Genomic DNA, 19,393 nt, shown 5'->3' with positions numbered 1-19,393 from the left:
CAGAGTTTCCTAAAGGGCTTTCTCTTTCTGCCGTTATACAATGGCGCCATCTGCTGGCTAGAACCAGTACTGCACTATTTGACATGCTGGAGAGGCCCCCAACAACAGAGCGGCCAGTAATCTACAGTAAGAATACCTTGCCGGACGTCTACCGATGTCGGAGCTGTACAGCCTTCAATCAGAAGGTCTTTAGACGTCAGATAGTGGGTTGGAAAGGGTTAAAGTCTAGATTTTAGCAAATCATTTAAAATCCTTTTTAAGTAAATTTTAATTTTGAATACAATGTCGTACTGATATTCATGTCCATCAATAGTGCGTTCATCACTAAAACATTTATTTTGGAGATGTATCAATAACATGGATGGTATTTTTTTGCCCACTGGCAGGACCCAGTCATATAACAGTGTATATCCGACCACATGAAACTTGTCTGCTGTCTAGCTGGTCCTTGGGTGATGGGATACCAATATCTGGCAGCGGCGGCGAACATTTTATATACTATTCCCATGGCCTGCATGCTCCTGCATGGAAATTTTGGATTGAAGTTAAGGTAAGCGGATGGATCTGACTTGCTTCTGTTGCAGAAAAACACTTCTGGGGAATATTTCTCTTCCACCGTAGAATCCAATCCTACTTTTTTTGGAGCTTATTATACAGCTTGCACACCAAGCAGTAATATGCCCATATGGCAGCTGACTGAGGCCTCCTTTGTATGGGTCTATTGTCTATACATATCAAGGGGCTTTCAGCACCGCAGCATTTCTATTGGGCGACTCACCCCTGCGTAATTTTCAGGCATGTGGAAAAAAAAGCAGTATGTCCCATTTTGATGTATATTATGCACCAATATAGGCTATGCGGCATATGCAGCAAATATGTATGTTGCGTGTGTACGTGCTGCGTACTGCGTAATATACTGCGACAATATTCCCGTGTGAATGATCCGTAAAGAAAATTGTTTAGCATTTCCCAAAGAAGTGCTTTTGTTTTTCTCTTGTACTGCTATGCAGTTACTTCATGTCTTCTACTCCCTTCACACCCAGAGTTGCATTCCACATTCCTTTGCCCTGTTTAACCCTTCTAATGCTAAGCATTTTTAGTTCTTTTAGTTACCAGGCAGGTATGTGTGTTTTGTTATCCATATAAACCACACATGTGAAATGCAAATGTGGCCCTCTGGCTGTGCAGCAAACTAACAGGCGTTCCGCTCGCCCAGCCTGCAGCTCCAGTGTCTGCATGAGCCGTCCTGTACATGGCGCAGACGTGGAGGGGAAGAGATCAAAGGTCGCACTCTGCACTGCCACCACAGGCTGGGAGAGTGGAGTACCTGTAGGGGTCAGTAGGGGGTTTACTATTAATATTTGGACTACTATGGGGCTCATGTAATACTACTGGGGACACTATTTCTACTGGAGCCACTAAGGAGACATTATTACTACTGGGATCACTATAGGGAGTCACTATTACTATATAGTATAAGTGCATTCACACAGGCATACTCCTATTTAGGTCCATTAATATACAACATATTCACAGGCTGAAATACACTATTGCCCTACATTTTTCTACCAGCGGCAGCCTTTTTAACACTCTTGTAAATACACATACACAATCTCATTGATCTTGTGCATAAATACACAGCAAATATTCAGGTTTCCTGTGTGACTCTTGCCTACTTACCATTATCTTGTACTTGCCAATGAGGATACGCTACAGCCATAACCTGCAGTGGAATGGGAGATCCCGCAGCTTGAGTGCTAGGATGTAAATGACTTGGTAGATGGAATTGGACCCTCGCCTGTTCCATTTACTTAAATGTACCTGTGCTGCAGTACCCTAGCTGCATGTTCTGCTATCAGAGGGTGTAGGGAAGTCCAGACGGGGTGGATTTGCCATGGAACATCTGCGGCATTTATAATGGCAGCAACTTTGGAAATCTGGTCCATCAACTGTGAAAATAATTGGCGCTGAACCTGTTCGGAAATTGACATACCATTGACGTTCAATTTTGCATTATGTCAATTTTATCATGGTTTCCACTGTGGAATGGACTTTTTCTTCTTCCGTTGTCTGGTGTATATCACATAACCATTGACACTTTTTTTTTTATTTTATTTTTTTCATTTTCAGGGTTCTACTGGAGACCACCATGGAATAGTTACAGTTGCAGCTGCTTCACATTATTTCTTTGGGGAGAATCAACACTCGCCAGAGCTGGACTCTCTACTGCAGAGGTTCCCAAACTGGAGCTTTCCATCCAGTTGGGTCAGTTCGTATAAGCAGTATATGTATTGATGTCTTTCTGTGCAAGCATCACCATAGTGCTGTACGCGCATGTACCATGCAACAACGTTAAGGTGAAAGCATTACGGGAAACACGTTTGCATTAAGTATATGACGGCAATGACAAATGGACCGCTGCGGTTCCTTGCTCTGACGCTTAGGGAAGTGGGTGATTTCATAATCATGAAAACTGCACTGAATGTTCTCAAAGAACATGGAAACTAATTATAGGAAAACCTTGAACTTGAATATACCCTGTGTATTTTGAACGACTCTCAATGCAAAGAAGAACATTATATACAGACTATTTAATATTTTTCACACTGGATTATCCCTGTTTACATAACATCAGTGAGGTCTTAACTAATATTACTTGTATCGTCTGTATTCTAACATTTGTTTTATACTTGCTCCCACACGGCTCGTCCTCATGGTACATGTGCGATGTGTCACAGGCTGCTAACGTTGGTCGCTACATTGTTACATGTACTCTAATACATGGAATGTAGGAGTTTCATCTCAAGAGCCTCTTCATGAATTTTCTCCTGAAGGCAATACCCCCAAAACTGCTTAAGATCTTGTATTTTGCAGTTTTTCGGCAGGGGGTCTGTTGCAGCCACATTGAGAAAGGACCGGTCTGCTATCCTGAAATGCCAATTGTAGTAAACACTTTTTTTTTATGGAGAATACAGCAGTTTTCTTTAAAACTTTTTTTGCATTCTGCTCGCTCTCTATTTTACCTCTGGAAATGTATTGATAAGTTAAGAAGTTGGAGCTGCTGTTCTTGAGGGGGTGTCCCTATTCACGAACGCACACCCTTCTAAAGGGAACCTGCCATCCCTTGTTACCCAAGTAACCCAAGCATAGCACTACCATTATGACCGAATGTCTTTCCTAAACTTGTTGTTGTCTTTCCTAAACTTGCCATGTCTTTTTATAAAAGTATTTCTGAGGAATCGCTGCTAAAGTTTCCTGTGCCTTGGGGCTCTGTCCCATGAGCGTATATGGGCTGGCTGGTTTCACAGCCGGCTGATATACGCTGTGATCTGATGCATTGAATTCCAATGCATCAGATCACATAGCTGTATTACTGAGATGCAAAGCCTGCCAGCCAATATAGCGCCCAGTGTTTTTATGTCAGGCCCAAAAGATAGTCCTGGAACTATCTTTTGGGCTGGAATACGTCGGCCGCTGCATGGGTTCCTATGGGAGCGTGGCTGCTAAACACCCTCCCTCTGCTCTTCTTCCTCTGTGCAGGCTCATCTCTGCTCTCCTCCCTGCGTGTTCTTTGCAATGGGAAAGGATGAGGGTGGAGCTAAGCACTGTCCCATCCCACCTCCCATTGCTGGCTGCAGACAAGGGGTGGGATGTGGGCAGAGCTAAGCTCCCTCCCTCTCCTTGCCCCTTGTCAATACCCATCAATGGGAGGAGGGGGGACAGGCCAGCACTTAGCCCCTGCCCTGCCCCTCCCATTTCAAAGAACGAACAGGGAGGGAGGGGAAAGTGCTGACGGCATGGTGACCTCAGCGCATATGCGCCAGGGCCCATACCATGCTAACGGGTGCACAAATGTTAGATTTGTGCGCCTGTTAACAAGCTTCTACGCCCTAGATGATGGCATATATCGTCTGGCTGTGAAAACGCCGGCCGATATACGCTCCTGGGTAAGAACGCTTATGCAGAGTGGTCCGTTGAGCAAGTCAGTCTCTGCAGGTTTTTCCCAAAAGTCTGCCGCTCTGTGAATGAATGCATCGGTCAGCTAAATCATGGTGTTCGCTTGAGACTTTGCAGCACTTCGTATCATAGGGCAAGTGAGGGACGGACTTTTGGACAAAACTTGATAGTCCAGCCCTCCCTGCCTAATTTTATTGACTTAAGTTTAAAAAAAAACTTTTAAACAGTGATTCCTCAGGTAGGCTTTTATAAAGGGACATGGCAAAATAAGTTTAGGAAAGCTGTGTCGGACATAATTGTAACATGGGCCTTGGTTTACTTGCATAAAAAGTGATGACAAGTTCCCTTTAACAACTTCCAGTTGTCAATTTATTAATTTATAGGAGGTATAACAGAAGAAAAGCACAACACACATTTAAAAGATGCTCCAGGAACACTTGCATTAACCATAAAACATCATAGCGGGAGCTCTGGACGTTTCTCTTTAAACAAAAAATAAAAATGTGCCATATGAAGAGTCTACTAATCTGTAATAATAGATGGAGACATGTTAAAGGGCCACTCAGGTGACTAAAAAAAGTAATTCATTCATTATGTTGCTATACTTTTAGTTTGTAGAAGTTGGCTAGTGTTACTTTGGCTAGTTATTCTTTCTGTATGAGCCTCACAGCCTTTTTTACCTCAAGTAGTCATGTAATCTCAATTCTGATCAACTGACATCTACTTGGGGGTTATGGAATCATTTTCTAGTTAATTTCTCAGTCTATGTGATGCTGTTACATGACTCTACCACTGAAACTATTGAGGGGTAGACAGCCACGCCTGTCAGTTACTGATGTTCATCACACAGTTGTAATAAAGGAGATCACAGCTCATCCTCCTGACTGTATACTTATTTAGGGGACTATAGAAGGTAATAACAACTCTCCCACCCCCCACAATGAAAAATGGTATAGCCTGCTGTGCTGATGCTTCATGGGATTTATTGAAGTGAAAGTAAATATTCTCACTCTGAAGATGGTGCCTGACAAGCATCAGACAGGCATAGAATTGGCTGGAATACACAGAGAAGACCTGTGTGACAGGCGATCAGGGGTGCAGACACGGAAAAATGTGTTTTCATTGTAGTGGCCCTTTTAAATAAAAATGAGCAATAATGACAATTAGTGCAGGCAAAAGTGTACAAAGTTTACCAGGTGACGCATCTCATGTGCTAAAAAATGACAGAAGGGATCTGGTTAGCTTTGATAGATTACACATCTGTCACCTGCACTAATTTCTATATATGACCAAGTATATTTTAGTTTAGAGTTTGAAATTTGCAGCTACAGCTCGTGGCCGTCCTTACGGGGCGACGTTGGAAACTGCTCCCAATGGCTGTCATCTGTTGCCCATAGACTCCTATGTTGAAAAGCATGTATATGTTTAAAAAAACTGTTTTTTCTACAACTATATGAAGCGAGATTGTTATGCAATTTTGTCAATCCGATGTGGATCAAGGTAAGCGTGGGCACGGCTGTAGATCAGGCTTTAGAGTTCAGAAACTGGTTTTTCAGCATCTGAATCTTTAAAGCTCTTGGATATGGACGTGCTGCGCTGTTCTGGTTTATTTGCTATTACTTGAACATTTATACTTCAATTGTATTTGATATGCTTAACATATATGTTCCTAAGTGGCATTTGGTTGACTTCTACATTGTGGCTGTACACCTCTTCTTCTTTAACTAGGTTGCCGGTTCAATTGCTACAGCAACCGCTAAAACATTTTCCAAAGAGCGCCTTCTCTTCTGTTGTCATTTGTTTCAATGAATCTGTAATATATCTTGTTCTGAACAAACAGACCTCATTATGGGAAACTGTTGTATTTGTGTATTGCGTATTAATATCCATTTTAACAGTACGTCAGAGTGTGAAAATGTTGGTGGATGGCTGCAAACATGAATCCATTTGCATTGCCTTCATTATTACTTTAGTTTGATATATATATTTTTTTAATGTTTTACAAGAAGAGAACAAAGACAATCCAAAAGTACAAGGAGTTGGATGGTACAATGTATAAATATACTACAGTGAAAAACAAAAAAAAACACAAAAATACAAGAGCTTATCATTGGGAAGTGAGCTAGTACATACCCTAGAAGCAAGTATTCAATATCCATGTACCTGCAACTATGGGAGAGAGTGTGCCAGTAAAAACAAGTAGGCCGACATCTACTGGAAACTTTGATCAATTTGTGAGATCGTTTGTACTTTGTCAAAAGATGACGCACTGGTCTTGCACGTATGGCACCTGACCATCCGAATTTGACTGATCACACCATACACTTCTATTTTGAACCAATAATGGGTAAGATTTTTCAACAAGATGGATCAGATTTGGCTGATTCTCATGAAAGACTCCCTGTGTTGTGTACACCCCCCCCCCCCCCCCCCAAACCTCTCCCCCTCATATAATGGTTTCCTGAAATGGCTAAAATTGGGCATTTAAGGTGACTTTAATGTCATGTACCATCGGGAGGTGGTGATCATCTGTTAGCTGGGCCAGTGTACTCATGCACTGAGATTATTTCTGCAGGGTATTTCTCCTTTCCCCATGCAGTGGTAAGGATTGGTATTACAGGCACAGCTACCACTGAAGTGCATAAGAACTTTACCTGCAACACCAAGCCTGGCCATTACAATGGGAATAGAGCCATCTGCTTCCTGCAGAAATCAGCTTGGTGCACTGACCCAAAGAAGGGCTGATCCGCAGGCGTCCTGTGTGACTGACTCATGACAATCTACTAGTGGTGGTCTAGCCTGAGGATTGGCCATCTATAGCTTACAAGTGGACAACTTTTTTTTTTTTTTTTTTTTTAGTGACCTGTTGATAACAGTGTGTGAAGATGGCCTTGTATTACATTCTGAGCCTAAATTCTGAAAGAATCCACTCTCTTTTTGCCAGCATTTTTTGGATACTTCTCACAAGCGCTATCGAATATCCACTTAGAAAAATTGGCTTGCTGTTGAGTGTAAAAACATTCTCCTTGCTGTGGATTCCTCCCTGAAAAGCCACAGCAAAGATCCATTGAATTAGGGATTACCTTGTATGCAGCTTCACTGATCGGTCTGCAATAGAAATCTAAGTTTCAGCTGCAGGTTTCTGCCTTGGATTTTCTAAAATCATACCGCATGGCATAATGTAAACATGGCCAAAAAGTTTGTTTATGGTGAGGATGAGCTCATTGGATTTTTGGTCTTGCACTCTGGCACCATTTATGTATGAATACCAGTTTTCTGAAAACTTCTAACATGGGGCAATAACATATTTAAAGGGCTTGTGCAGGGTTAGAAAAAAATGGCTGATTTATTCCAAAAACAGGACCAACTTTGTGGATTATGTCTGGTATTGAAGCTCAGCTCCCATTCTCTTCAATGGAGCTGAGCTGCAATACTACACAAAACCCTATGGACAAGGGTGTCGCTATGTTTGGAAGAAAACAGCCATGGTTTTTTTTTAACCCTAGACAATCCCTTTTAAGCTAGCTGCCTGTATTGCTTGCCTAGCAGTGAAACTTTCACCACCCTCAAACTCCTGCCCCTAGCAAGGAACTACTTATTTCTCAATTTGCCTTTGACTGTAGACATTTTTCTAAACTTTTAAAACCTTCCTATCCAAACATGCAGAGCTATCACAACCCTACATTATCCACATCTGCGAACCCCATATCTTTAGCCCCCTTACTGCTGAAATATCACCAAATTCTGGGCCCTCAGCACAATAGATTCCCATCACCATACTGTATGTTCTACGTGCAATAAACCTCCTTGACACTCATGAGCTTTTCTTTTCTAGTAAACTTTTATTCCTGGGTACAGCAGAAATAGGCCGGGCCCCTCTGCCGCGCTTTCCTGTGATGTCCCTAGCAGCAAACACAGTGGAAGAGTCGGCGGTTTGTCAAAGAACTGCACCCCCTTACTGCCATTATTCCCTTACCCTCCCTCACTCTGCTCTCTTTCGAAGTTCACTACTCTCTATGTAACCTCCAAGTGGCTGTCCTCTCCACTGAGGAATACGACGACGACAACACCAACTCCTCTTTCCCATTGTTATCAAGGGCAAGCTCTCCAAATGGCACCTTACGATCTGTGCATTTGCCTCAGTCCCTTCATGCCTCACCCCTAACCTTACAACGCTGTTTATTCTGACCCTAATTCACCTTTCCAACCTCTTGATTACTACTGCCATCTTCCCCCCCCCCCTTTTTTTTCTTTTAAAGATCCATCCCACCCATCCTCAAAAAACATCTTCAGAATCACATTCAGAAGATTGTTAGTTATCTTCAACAGCACATTTTCCTGAAAAATTTTTACAAATCAGAACTAGCCCTGACATTATTCAAGTTTCTGGGTTTTGACCTGGATGCAAGGGCTATGACGTTCTGTCCCAAGAGAAGAGACTCTGGACTAGGTCTTCAGTCAGTTTATCTTTGAAGGTCATAGTAAAATCATGAGTTCTGGGGTTCACTGCAATAGAAGTCGTTCCCTGAGCAAAGCCTCATATCAGACCTTTACAATAATTTCTCTGAGGATATGGGACAAAAGCCCATTGAATCACTGTGGTTCTTCCAGCTCACAGAATTGGGGCTTTGAAATGGTGGTTTTTGAAAATCAACTTTTCCCAGAGAAGATCCTTTGCATCCAGGAAACCTCATATCCCAACAAGGGGTACCTCTGCTTTTGGCTGGGGTACTGTGCTGCGGGGAATTTGGGCTCATGGTCTTTGGTTCAAGTAAGAGAAAGGACTCTCCTTGAATTCCCTAAGAACTCTGAGCCATTAGGTTGGCTCTAAGCTACTTACAGGGGAGTCTACAGAATATTCTGTCCGAGTCTAGTGAGACAATCTGGTGTCCATTTTTTATCTGATCAAGCAGTAGGGCTATATTTTAGCAATTCATATCGTACATAGGGACAATACATCCACAGATCTTTTGAGTCACCACTCATTACATCCGGGAGAATGGGAGATTTCTCAGTCGATCAACAGGAGATGTGATCATTGTCATTGCATCTGAATGCAATACGGAAGAATGCCATAGTGGACAAATTCTGCTCCCTTTCCAATAAAGATTGCCCATAGCCCTAGATGCATTCTTCCTCTCTTGGAAGGAGAGTCTGACTTATGTCTTCCTACCAATTTTGTTCATTCTGAGGAAGCACAGAGGACAAGACAGATTTCCCAACCATAATTCCCTATTGGCCCTGAAGGGCATGGTTATTATACTTGATGGATCTTTCAAAAGGAGAACTTTGGTGTCTGCTCCTCGGACACAATGTACTATTTTCAGAGAGACTTCCTGGACCACACTCTTGACCAGCTTACCAGACTTGCGGTTTCCACGAACGGAGGAAAAATCGCAGCATGCTCTGTTTTTTGCATGGACTGCTTTTATTGAAGTCAATAGAGACCATTCGATGCGCGGCCCATCCGCAATTAACATTGTGGACAGGTCACGAATTCGGCATCAACGCCCAGCGACGGTGCGGGGAAAATATTTTGAATAAAAAATAAACTGTACTGTGCATGCCCATGGTTCAAGCAGCATGAACATGGTGATGGGTTGCCTTTAGCTGCTATAGTTACTTCCTGAACATGCAGGGTTTGTACCGAGCAGGATTGGGAGCCGATCCTGCTCCATACACAGCAGCTGACATTTGCCTACAAGAGCCACGATTAGGGTGAACGCTGACGGTGGCTGTGAACGCTGACGGTGGCTGTTAACACTTTAAATGGCCAGATCGGTGTTTGGGGATCCCAAATGTCTGTTCTGCAATGAACATCGCAAGGAGCCTTTTGGTTGCCATAGCAGCTTGGGACCTTCTGAATGTTCCCCGCCATAACTGATTGTCTATCAAGACATGCATGTGGCACGTCTTCATAGGCTGCCTGTCAGATCGAGGTATAATGCAATACTACAGTTTTGTACGCATATTCTACTATATGTGTGATCAAATGATCGTAGGTTCAAAAAAATGGTAATGCTGCGTTTGTAAAAGTCCGATCTATCAAAGTTACTCCCCCCAATGTTGATCTAGATGAAGGCAAAACAAACAAACCATGAGGTAGAAACAAGAACCCCCTTCTATGTTGGTGTAGTAGATTTCTTTCTTATAGACGTAAAGAATGGCCCTTTGTTACAGTCAAAGCTCAGTCATGTGATCAGGGGCGTAGTACAGAGCCCTGGTGACTGATCCCATGACGGCGGCATCTTCACATGTCACTCAGGTACAGACAGGTGGTTGTTAGTATTCCAGAGAAACTGAGGTTGCGGGGGTTTATAGGGGATGTAGTCCACCCATAATCTGCACAGGGATGAAGAACCTGTGATGACGGCACAGTCATGTGATCAGGGGCGGAGCATGCAACACACTCATGGACACAGCCCTGGTGACTGATCACATGACTAACATCACAGGTCCTGTAAGAACACGGCTGCTGTCAGGCTCTGCACGGTTTGTTTTACGACCTTTGACGTCACCATCATGTGATCAGGGGTGGAGCATGTAATCACACAGTCACTCACAAATAGTTGGTCGTTAGTATTTTGATCAGTGTTAAAATTCATTTGCCACTCTTCTGTCCTGGAGTTATACAGCTATTTTCATTGAGGTATTTGAGGATAACATCTGTTAGAAACCCCTCAAACATTTTACCCACAATAGAAGTTGGACTTACCAGCCTGTAGTTTCCAGGTTCACTTTTTGACCCCTTTTTTGAATATCTGCACCACATTTGCTATACGCCGTTAAACTGGTACAGACCCCAGCCCCATAGAGTCCTTAATTATAAGAGACATTCTATCGCAGGGAGAATTCTCAAGCGGCTTGCTGCACTGCCAGGGAGACCATCGCGTTGGAGACATAGACGCCGGCTGGGAGGTAAGTATTGAGGTTTTTGTTTTTTTTACCTCACTCGAGTATAAGCCGAGGGGGGACTTTTTCAGCATTAAAAAATGCGCTGAAAAACTCTGCTTATATTCGAGTATATACGTTAAATTCTGGATTTGGACAGGAACAGTGCCATCTGACCTCACTGATTATAAAGAGGTCAAGTGTTGTCTGGCAGGCTGCACTATTTTTGCCCAGGATTTTGTTCCAGACTCTACAAACTGACAGGAAAAGGCTTAAAGGGGTTGTCCCGTGATAGCAAGTTGGGTCTATACACTTCTGTATGGCCATATTAATGCACTTTGTAATATACATCGTGCATTAAATATTGGCCATACAGAAGTTATACACTTACCCCCTCCGGTGTTGGCGTCCCCGTCTCCATGGTGCCGACCAAAGCCGCCTTCTTCCTGGATTAGACGCGCTTGTGCTGAAGGGGCCGCTCCGGCGTGCTCACGCCGCAAGGTCTTCTGCGCATGCGAGGGGGTAAGTGTATAACTTCTGTATGGCCAATATTTAATGCACGATGTATATTACAAAGTGCATTAATATGGCCATACAGAAGTGCTGCACCCCACTTGCTGTCGTGGGACAACCCCTTTAATGGGTTTCACAAAAAAAGAAACCCTAAATTTAAATGCAAGAAAAATTTGTGTTAAAAAAAACAAAACATAAATTTGAGGCTAAAATGTCGAGCTGTAATCGGGCCGTATACCCTTTGTAGTTTATGGCACACTTCTGGGCTTGGTTTACAAATACCTGTAACTCAAAATAATCCCTAAAGTGAAGAGAAATGCAATTGGCTCAGAGCACACAGCAGATTTCTTATCACACCAAGAAAGACCCGTCTGCTAGGAAAAAAGGCTTTAGGGCTCCTGTCCACAGGGAAATTATATTTAGCAAATCCGCACCGGAGAAAAAACGTAAATCTGCATCCTATAGGAATGCATTGACCGTTGGCAGGTAATTAAATAGCCGCGGATGGTATTTTAAATGATTCGTGGATTTTATGCATGGGGAAAAAAACGCGGTATGCTCCCATTTTAATGTGTAAATTTATCCCATTTAGAGTGTGTGGGTGTGGAGATGGAATGCTGCAACACAAAAGCAAATATAAATAAAATATATAAATCTAACTCTCTCTATCTCTAAGGCCTCATGTCCACGGGGACAGATCCGCAGCGGGTGTCCCGCACGTGTAATCTGTGCCCCATAGGGATGCATTGGACACCCACAGGTAATTAAATACCTGCGGATGTCATTTTCCCTTGAGGCGCGGATTGCGTGTGCGGGGAAAACACCCGCAGCGTGATCCATTTTAATACGGGTCTCCCGCAGGCTTATATTGAAGCCTATGGCAGCCGCCCGAATCCGCGGTACACCCACAGCTAAACTCCTGCTCTCTAGCGCGGAACAGCAGGAGTTTAAAAAAAAATAAAAAAAATGGAGTGCCCGCGCATGCGTGCAGCACGCTGCCAGCATACCAAGCACATCTGCTGGGCTGATGAAAGAAGATTTGGCCGCGTCGGAGGGCAGATCCGCAGCGTCCGGACAGGTAAGTAATGCTTACTTTTTAGCCTCATGTCCGCGGGAAAGGAGGGACCCGCTGCAGGATTCTGCATGAAGAATCTGCGGCGGGTCTGATTTTCCCCAAGACATGAGGCCTTAGAGCTGTAGCATTTTATTTTTACCGTTGACTGATCTCTGTAAGGACTTGTTTTTTGCAGGATGACCTTCCCTCCCCCCCCCACTACTCTTCATTTATCCAATTTTTGTGAACATGTATCATTTTGATTGCTTTTTATTCTAGAGGCAAGATTAACACAATCTTTAATTCTGCTGTTTATTTTTAATGATGTTCACGGTGCAGTATTTATTTTGTGTGCAACTTTTTAAAAAAAAAAAAAAAAAAATTATTTTTACGTTATCGCTTCAGCCCTAACATTTTTCATTTTTTGCTAACAGTGCTGTGAAAGGTTTTTTTGTTTTTTTTTTGTGGGAAGAGTTGCACTTTTTAATAGTACTGTTTGTTGATCTGTGTGACATTTCGATCCCTTTTCTATTCTGTTTTTTGTAAGGTAAGATACGCAAAATTAGCTATTTTTGTCATGGTTTTTTACATTTTTTTTTACATACATAGTGAGGGTTAAATAATGTACTAATTTTTTTCCTCTGGGTCATTATGAACACAGCTGTAGCACTATGTGAATTTTTTTCTCTCTACATAGTAAAGGGGAAAAGATGAGAATTTGCCCTTTTTTAAAAAGACAACCACTGAGAGCAACGGCTTCCATTGACTGTGTATTAGGCACGTAAAAAAATATATGCTTTACTACCCTGTACAATTACACCCATGTGAGAGTCTTTAGCCAGATGGTTTTGTGTGAACTGTTGGACACCCTTACAAAAGACCTGGATCTCTTTACAGTCCCAGAGGCCGTCAGCGATGGCCACATTTGCATCGCCGCACTTAAAGGGGTTGTTCAATGTGAGAATAACATGGTTGCTATAGCGCCTAGCAGCCGCCAGCACAGGGCTCCTCTGCCACTGTGTACTAGTCAAAGGAGAGGAGGGAGGATGTTAAAGGAGACTGGATGTTGGATGGGGTAGAGAAGAGGATAAAAGATGTTTTGCATGGGACTGCAAGTCATGTTGAGGTTGAAAGCAGAGGCGTAACTTGAACCTTCTGGGGCCCCAACTATAATGCTTTATTCATAGTACTGGGCTCCCTATATGGAGAAGTGAGGCCTTTTAGGTCCTCTAGGGCTCCTGGGCCAGGGTGCAACCGCATCCCCTGCAGTTACGTCAGTGGGTTGAAGGGAGGGTAGTGAGCTTTCATTGCACACGACTGTATTATGGAGTACATGAAAGGTGTGTGGTTTTTACATCAAACTAGATTATGGAGAAGCTAGCAAAGGGGCTATATAACTAATAGGGGTACTATTTACTTTAGTGAATTACTATAAAGGGCTTTGGGGGTTGGAGTAGGGTGGGAAGAGTATGGGGTCCAGCCAGAAGAAAAACCATAACGGACATAAGTGATTACAAGGCAGTTACCCACGCGTCTTCTCTACTGATCACTGTGGAAAACTGGCATCTTGGCTCATAAGTGTTTAATAAGCTGTGGTATAAATGAAAACATCACTCTACAGAAAAAAAAACAAGCCCTCATACAACTCAGTTGAATGGGAAAAAATAAAGTTATAGTTGTTGACAAACGTTCTCTGTAAAGGGGCCTCTAAAAAAAAAAAAAAAATGTAGCTGTTGGGACCCAGAGGGAGCATCAAGATAGTATTTATAAGGTTTGAACTTGTGATTATGTCGGCCTCTAGTGGCAAGAATAGAAATTGCAGGGATAATGTGTAATATAGTAACATAGTATGTAAGGCTGAAAAATAAATTTGATTGTTTTCAGTAAGAGAAATCAAAGTAATCCTGTAGATGCGCCTGAAGGCTCGGGGGATGGCATAGTCTCCCCCAGAAGGGGTGCTTTTCCCAATCATTGCTTTAAAGATTTTGTAAAAAGTCCCTGTGTAAGGGTTTTTATTTTGTGGGATGAGTTGTACTTTTTTATTAGTACCATTTGTTGATCGGTGCAGCATTTTGATCACTTTCTATTCCCGTTTTTGTATGGTGAGATAGGCTAAATTAGCTATTTTTGCTACGTTTTAAATTCCTTTTTTCCGGGCTGTGCACCCTGCAGATTACATAATGTACTAACTTCCTTCTCTGGGTCATTACGAACACTGGGATACCACATGTGTAACTTTGTTTTACATTTTTACAAAGTAAAGGGAGAAAGGTAGAGTTTTAGTGGTTTTAATTTTTATTTTTGTCCCTTTAGGGGACTTGTATAATACTTTACTTTTTCTTTTTTTTTTAGCAGGGTATGAAACAGGCAATGACGCTCAGAGTCTGAGTGTCATAGCCTAATTTAGCTGGCAGAGCAGGAGGCTATATTTAAGCCCTCGGATGCCACAGCGACCCCTCAGGACCCCCTAATCACATTGCGGGGGGTCTGATGGTGAGGGAGGGAGCTCCCTCCCTCTGTCAGCCCTTTACATGCTGCAGTCTCAGAGACCGTGGCATGTAAAAGGTTAAACAGCAGAAATCGCTGGCAGACCCAGAGGCTATAGTCAAGCTTCTGGATGTCAGAGACCCATCAGGACCCCCTGATCACATTGCGAGGGAGCCCCCTCCCTCTGTCAGCATAGAGTGTGGCATGTAAAGGGTTAAACAGTGGAGATCAGAGGTTTTCTTATTCTCTGCTGTAAGAGCTGGTGCCTGGCTATCATCTGACAGCCAATCACCAGCTCTCCCTGCCACGGGGGACCATCGGACGGCTTCTGACAAGCCGATGGTCTCTGTGGCAATGTGTAAGCAGTAAAGGAGTTTAAAAAAAAAAAAAAAAAAAAAAGCTGGAAGTTGCCAGCAGATCAGTTAGATCTTCCCACTTCTTTTGTGGACTAGTCGTGTGCGTGTGTGAATGCCACAGCTTATGGCATTGTGTTCTGAATGGTCCCATAGTGAAACACAGCCTGGAGAACTTTCGGGCGATATGACTATGGGCAGTGGAGCTAGTCCCAGAAAATTTCTAGGTGTGGTACTCAAGGAGTTAAAAGGTATCATATCTACTAGCTTACTTAGTTTCTCTTACTGAAAACAATCACATTTTGCTCTACTGGCTAACACCGTACTATTTTTCCGTTAGGCCGAAAAAAGAGACGTGTCCATCCAGTTCAGCCTATTACCCCCCCATGTTGAAGCAGAGGAAAGCAAAAAGAAAAAAAGAGGTAGAAGCCAATTTTCATCATTTAAGGGGGAAAAATCCTCCCTGACTCTTCTGGCAATCAGAATAATCCCTGGATCAAGAACCCTTCTGAAGTTATTAATAATTATAACATTGTATCACTCAAGCAAAGCATCTAGGTCCCTCTTGTACTCGCTTATCGAGTTCAATAGTCTCACTGCTCTTACAGTAAAGAACCCCCTTCTATATCGGTGTAGAAAGTCTTTCCTCTAGACGTAGAGGGTGCCCCCTTCTTACTGTCACAGTCCTGGGTATAAATAGAGGATGAGAAAGATCTCTGTACTGACCCCTGATATGGTTATTAGGTCTCCCATCAGCTGGGTTTTTTTTTCTAAACTAAATAAGCCCAATTTTGATAACCTCTCTGGGTATGATACTCCATCCATTCCATTTATTACTTTAGTTTCCTGCCTTTCTACTCGCTCTGATATGTCCATCCTGAGTACCAGTGCCCAAAACTGTCCACAATATTCTAGGTGTAGATCAGTGACTTGTAAGGAGGATGAACAATGTTCTCGTCATGTGCCCCCAAAACCTTTTTTTTGATGCTGCCCCCCTCCGCCATCCTATTTGCCTTAGTGGCAGCAGCTGCCTGACACTACTAGTTGTTGCAGATAACCTTACAGTTAACTGAAATCCCCAAGTCCTTCTCCATGTCAGTGTTTCCCATTTAGTGTGTAATGGTGACATGTATTTCCTCTGCCCATGTGCAGAACATTACGTTTATCATTGTTAAACCTCATTTGCCACTTTTCTGCTTAAGCCTTCAACTTATCCGGATCCTCTTGCTGCTGTTTTGTGTCCTCTTTTGTGTTAATTTCTTTACATAGAAGGATGGTGCAGTAAAATCTTAATATTTGCAGATGATACAAATCTACCAGGTCAGTAATATTTTTAAAAATAATAAGGTCCAAGACCAACCCCTGTGATACCCCACTAGCCATGGTGCTCCAATCAGAATATGTACCAATTATAACCACCCTCTGTAAGTGGGTAAGTAACTGACTCAGTGATAGGAAGCACACATTCTCGCCCAGACCAAGCATTCTCTTTTTATATACAAACCTTTTATGTGGCACAGTATCAAATGCTTTGGAAAAGCCCAGATACACACGATCCAATGACTTTCCCCCGTCCAGTCTAGAACTTACCTGCACTTAGAAGCTGATCAGAGTGCTTTGACAGGAACAACCCCCACAAAGCCATGTTGATACAGAGTTATACAGCTATAGTAGCACCTGAGATATTCCAGGATAGCATCTTTTCGAAGCCCTTCTATTGTGGGTAAAATGTTTGAAGTAAGACTTACCAGCCTGTAATTTCCAGGTTCCCTTTTTGAATACCTTTGCCAATCCAATATTTTAGACCGTCACTATAGAATCCCTAAATATAAAAAAAAAAACTGTGTGTCTTTAACCAGGCATCCACCCCTGAGTTCTAAGGAAATTAAGCAATTGGGACCTGGTGATTTGTCTATTTTAATCTTTAAGAGCGCTCTGTCTTTAAGACTTCTTCCTGGGTTAGAATAGTCACCTTTAGTGGAGAGTTTACTTTATCACTCTGCATCTTATCTAACATAGCTTTTTCTCTAGTGTATTCACAGAGGAAAATGCAATTTAATAATTTGCTTTCTCATCACACTCTAAAATTTCTCCTACATTATTTATTAAAGGCCCATCACTTTAGGGATTAGTCTTTTTACGATTTATATACACTACCGTTCAAAAGTTTGGGGTCACATTGAAATGTCCTTATTTTTGAAGGAAAAGCACTGTACTTTTCAATGAAGATAACTTTAAACTAGTCCTAACTTTAAACACATGCACTCTATACATTGCTAATGTGGTAAATGACTTTCTAGCTGCAAATGTCTGGTTTTTTTGTGCAAAATCTACAAAGGTGAATAGAGGCCCATTTCCAGCAACTATCACTCCAGTGTTCTAATGGTACAATGTGTTTGCTCATTGGCTCAGAAGGCTAATTGATGATTAGAAAACCCTTGTGCAATCATGTTCACACATCTGAAAACAGTCTAGCTCGTTACAGAAGCTACAAAATTGACCTTCCTGTGAGCAGATTAATTGACCCCACAAATGTGATGCTCCAGAAACTCAAACGCTCAAAATGGCCAGAAAAAGAGAACTTTCATCTGAAACTCGACAGTCTATTCTTGTTCTTAGCAATTTCTCGCATGGAATAGCCTTCATTTCTAAGAAATTGAAGATTTCCTACAACGGTGTGTACTACTCCCTTCAGAGGACAGCACAAACAGGCTCTAACCAGAGTAGAAAAAGTGGGAGGCCGCGTTGCACAACTAAGCAAGAAGATAAGCACATTAGAGTCTCTAGTTTGAGAAACAGACGCCTCACAGGTACCCAACTGGCATCTTCATTAAATAGTACCCGCAAAACACCAGTGTCAACATCTACAGTGAAGAGGCGGCTGCGGGATTTTGGGCTTCAGGGCAGAGTGGCAAAGAAAAAGCCATATCTGAGACTGGCCAATAAAAGAAAAAGATTAAGATGGGCAAAATAACACAGACATTGGACAGAGGAAGACTGGAAAAAAGTGTTGTGGACGGATGAATCCAAGTTTGAGGTGTTTGGATCACAAAGAAGAACGTTTGTGAGACGCAGAACAAATAAAAAGATGCTGGAAGAATGCCTGATGCCATCTGTTAAGCATGGTGGAGGTAATGTGATGGTCTGGGGTTGCTTTGGTGCTGGTAAGGTGGGAGATTTGTACAGGGTAAAAGGGATTCTGAATAAGGAAGGCTATCACTCCATTTTGCAACGCCATGCCATACCCAGTGGACAGCGCTTGATTGGAACCAATTTCATCCTACAACAGGACAATGACCCTAAACACACCTCCAAATTGTGCAAGAACTATTTACAGCAGAAGCAGGCAGCTGGTATTCTATCGGTAATGGAGTGGCCAGCGCAGTCACCAGATCTGAACCCCATTGAGCTGTTGTGGGAGCAGCTTGACCGTATGGTACGCCAGAAGTGCCCATCCAACCAATCCAACTTGTGGGAGATGCTTCTAGAAGCGTGGGGTGCAATTTCTCAAGCTTACCTCAACAAATTAACAGCTAGAATGTCAAAGGTGTGCAATGCTGTAATTGCTGCAAAAGGAGGATTCTTTGACGAAAGCAAAGTTTGATGTAAAAACAATGTTATTTCAAATACAAATCATTATTTCTAACCTTGTCAATGTCTTGACTCTATTTTCTATTCATTTCACAACGCATGGTGGTGAAGAAGTGTGACTTTTCATGGAAAACACAAAATTGTTTGGGTGACCCCAAACTTTTGAACGGTAGTGTAGTTGAACAATTTAGGGTTAGTTTTACTTATTATTTTGGTAATAAGTTTGTCTCCATCTTTGCTGTTTTTATCTAATTTTACCATTATTTTTTCTTTATAGGTTTTTAGTGCTTCTTTGCTGCCTTCTTGTTCTAGTAGTTTAAACACTTTGCAGTTTTATTGCTCCCTTTACATTTTTATTAAGCCATATTGGTTTTCTCTCATTACAAACCCTTTCATTCGTGTAAGGTATGAACCTCTCACAGTAAGTAAGCTCTTTTTTTTAACGTTTTCTATTTGTCTGTACTCTTTATTTTGAGGACATTGTCCCAGTCAATAAAGTTAAGGGCATTTCTACGTTGATTGAATTTGGCCTTCCTAAAGTTTAGGA

The 19,393-nt window shown here is 42.3% G+C and overlaps 1 protein-coding gene across 1 annotated transcript in view; it reads left to right on the top strand.

Annotated features, from left to right (window-relative positions):
* The window catches only part of ERMP1 (endoplasmic reticulum metallopeptidase 1), a 37,486-nt gene extending 32,654 nt beyond the window's left edge, over positions 1 to 4,832 (top strand). The window contains exons 14-15 of the mRNA XM_066604251.1: positions 387 to 550; positions 2,131 to 4,832. Of these exons, the coding sequence (XP_066460348.1) occupies positions 387 to 550; positions 2,131 to 2,295 (329 nt within the window). The 3' untranslated portion in view covers positions 2,296 to 4,832. The remainder of the gene's footprint in view (positions 1 to 386; positions 551 to 2,130) is intronic.
* Positions 4,833 to 19,393: the final 14,561 nt, after the last annotated feature.

This window comes from Eleutherodactylus coqui, chromosome 5 (genome assembly GCF_035609145.1).
Source record: "Eleutherodactylus coqui strain aEleCoq1 chromosome 5, aEleCoq1.hap1, whole genome shotgun sequence".
In the NCBI taxonomy this organism is placed as follows: domain Eukaryota; kingdom Metazoa; phylum Chordata; class Amphibia; order Anura; family Eleutherodactylidae; genus Eleutherodactylus; species Eleutherodactylus coqui.
Note: the sequence above shows the minus strand (reverse complement) of the source record. Positions and strands in the feature narration are given on the sequence as shown.